The 3,137-nt window shown below is 49.9% G+C and overlaps 1 protein-coding gene across 5 annotated transcripts in view; it reads right to left on the bottom strand.

Moving 5' to 3' along the window:
- FCAR (Fc fragment of IgA, receptor for) overlaps positions 1–3,137 on the bottom strand; it is a 23,672-nt gene that overhangs the window by 10,725 nt on the left and 9,810 nt on the right. For 4 of the 5 annotated variants that reach the window (XM_011996934.1, XM_011996935.1, XM_011996936.1 and 1 more), the window contains exon 2: positions 187–477. The exons of the other annotated variant lie outside the window; for it this stretch is intronic. In XM_011996934.1, the coding sequence (XP_011852324.1) occupies positions 187–477 (291 nt within the window). The remainder of the gene's footprint in view (positions 1–186; positions 478–3,137) is intronic. 5 annotated transcript variants of the gene reach the window in all.

Raw genomic sequence — 3,137 nt, 5'->3', positions numbered from 1 at the left:
AGAAATGTGCCATAGTAATGTCAGATGTTAACTCTGGGGGAAGTGGGTGCCAGATAGCTGAGAACTCTGTGAAGCAGTCATCTCAATTTTTCTTTTTTCTGTAAATCTAAAACTTATCGAAAAATACTCTATTAAAAATAAGAAAAAAAATCACACCAGGGCTGTGGACCCTGGATGTTTCCTTACCTGTCACCACCAGCTCCAGGGTGTCACTGTACCGGAACCTGGAGAGCCCTATCCTATATCGGCACCGATAGCGCCCTGCTTTGTTCGCGTCCATGTGGTCAATGACGAACTCAGGCTTAGTGTCATTCCAAAACCCCAGTTTTTCGTCTCTCTTCTCGTACGTGGAGTTTTTTAGCATCATCAGCCAGGTCAGGTAAGCGTCAGGAATGGCCTGGCACTGGATTCTCACAGACCCACCCCAGGGAACCACAGGACTTGACCTGGTAGATATGAAAGGCGTGGAAAAGTTCCCTGGAAGAAAATTAGGGTATGAAGAACCTGTCATTCTTTATTTAAAGAAAAATTTAGGCCAGGTGCGGTGACTCACGCCTGTAATCCCAGCACTTTGGGAGGCCGAGGCGGGTGGAACACGAGGTCAGGAGATCGAGACCATCTTGGCTAACACGGTGAAACCTCGTCTCTACTAAAAATACAAAAATTAGCCAGGCGTGGGGGTGGGCGACTGTAGTCCCAGCTACTTGGGAGGATGAGTCAGGAGAGTGGCGTGAACCCGGGAGGCGGAGCTTGCAGTGAGCTGAGTTCCCGCCATGGCACTCCAGCCTGGGCCACAGAGTGAGACTCTGTCTCAATTAAAAAAAAAATAAATAAAAATAAACATGTAAATAATTTATGATGCTGAGGTTTGGGGTATGATGGATCCTGTCGCCCAGGTACTGAGCATAGTACCCAGTAGGCAGTTAGTTTTTCAAGCCCCTCTCTTCCTCCCCGTCTAGTCGTCTCCAGTGTCTATGGTTGCCATCTTTTTTTTTTTTTTGTTATTATTTTTTGAGACAGAGTCTCGCTCTGTCGCCCAGGCTGCAGTGCAGTGGCGCAATCTCGGCCCACTGCAACCTCCACCTCCCGGGTTCAGGCAATTCTCCTGCCTCAGCCTCCCGAGTAGCTGGGATTACAGGTGCCCGCCACCACGCCTGGATAATTTTTGTATTTTTAGTAGAAATGGGGTTTCACCATGTTATCCAGGATGGTCTCGATCTCCTGACTTCGTGATCTGCCCGCCTTGGCCTCCCAAAGTTCTGGGATTACAGGCGTGAGCCGCCATGCCCCAGCAGCTCTGGGTTCCCCTGGGAAGCACTGAGATGGCAGATCAGGTGGTTCCAACCGCCCTTGCTGAGAAGGACTCACCAGCTTGGGTGGCGACCGAGCGGTGAGGAGCCCTCATTCTCAGAACACTCAGAAGAATGAAACGCCTGATTTCATCAGCCTGCAGAGGAGTGGGGTGGTCCTCCCTCCGTAGGCTGGCTGGGGAAGGATACAGCCTGTCTTCCCACCATGCCCTGCCTGGGGGAGCCCCGTGGGCAGAACAATCCTAACAAAGGAAACGGTGGGTGCAGAGCCAGTGATTGTAGGAGGCTCCTCCAAGGCCCAGGAATGGACCAGGTGAGGGAGTCACCCCTCCCCACAACCACAGAGCACTACTGCTAACTTTGTCAAAATACAAGAGTTGGGGGGCCAAGGGAGGCAGATCACTTAAACCCAGGAGTTTGAGACCAGCCTGGCAGACATGGTGAAACCCCATCTCTAAAAAAAAAAAAAAAAAAAATCACAAACATTTTCTCGGTATGGTGATGTGTGCTTGTAGTCCCAGCTACTTAGGAGGCTGAGGCAGGAGGATCACTTAGCCTGATAGATGGAGGCTGTAGTGAGCCGAGACTGTGCCACTGCGCTCCAGCCTGGGCGACAGAGCAAGACCCTGTGTCAAAAAACAAAACAAAAAACGAAACGAAACTACAAAACAGCTTTGTGGCTAAGATCCTGTATGCTGGCCAGCCCCTTTGAAGTGCCACCTACTGGATCACACGTCAAAATACAAGACTGAAATATTTTGCCAGTATACAACGAAGTGAAAAATCCAGCCACAAATAAAGATTCTGTGCAGAGTCCTGGCATCTGAAAACACCCAGAAATGAAGCTAAGTGACTGTACTCAACTGACATCACAGTTAAAGGAACACCAGCCCTCACACAAGAGAAAGAATCGACACCAAGGCCGGGCACGGTGGCTCCCACCTGTAATCCCAGCACTTTGGGAGGCCCAGGTGGGCGGATCACCGGAGGTCAAGAGTTCAAGACCAGCCTGACCAACCTGACAAAACCTGGCTTCTACTAAACATACAAAAATTAGCTGTGTGTGGTGGCACACACCTGTAATCCCAGCTACTTGGGAGGCTGAGACAGGAGAATAGCTTGAACCTGGGAGGTGAAAGTTGCAGCCGTGAGCCGAGATCGCGCCACCGCACCCCAGCCTGGGCAACAGAGGAAGACTCTTGCCACACAAAAGGAAAAAATAAAAGGAGCACAAGAACTCCGGCAACTCAATAGTCCCCTGGAAATCTGGTTCTTAGCTAGATTGAGATGAATGAAACGAGGGACGTAGAATTCAGAATCTGGATGGCTGGGAAGCTCATCGAGATTGAGGAGAAATTTGAAACGCAGTGCAAGGAGTCCATGGTGGGGACAAGCTGGGTTTTTGAGTTCCCAGAATTCTTTTTCATGTGTCGGGGACTGGTCATTATGCCACAGCCATCAGACAGAGAGGAGTCTGGTCTCTCTTCCCCGTGAGCCCCCACCCCCACTTTACCAGGCAGAGCCCCCAGCTTGGGACTGCAGAGCAGCTGCCCTACCCTCAGCATCCTCACTGGTGGTGGCTCCGTGTTTCCCTGGGGAATGGCTCCCAGAGGCAACTGATGGCCCCTCTGCCACCGCCATGGCAAGGATTCTGCCCTGCTGCCTGTGGTCTGAGGAAGAACAAGGAGCCTAGGAGCTTCATTCATGCTTTATTTTATTTTATTTTATTATTAGTATTTTTTTTACTGAGCATTTGTAGAAACGATATATATATACACACACATATATATACACACACACATATATACACACACATACATATATATA

This window comes from Mandrillus leucophaeus, unplaced genomic scaffold (genome assembly GCF_000951045.1).
Source record: "Mandrillus leucophaeus isolate KB7577 unplaced genomic scaffold, Mleu.le_1.0 Scaffold53, whole genome shotgun sequence".
Taxonomy (NCBI): domain Eukaryota; kingdom Metazoa; phylum Chordata; class Mammalia; order Primates; family Cercopithecidae; genus Mandrillus; species Mandrillus leucophaeus.
Note: the sequence above shows the minus strand (reverse complement) of the source record. Positions and strands in the feature narration are given on the sequence as shown.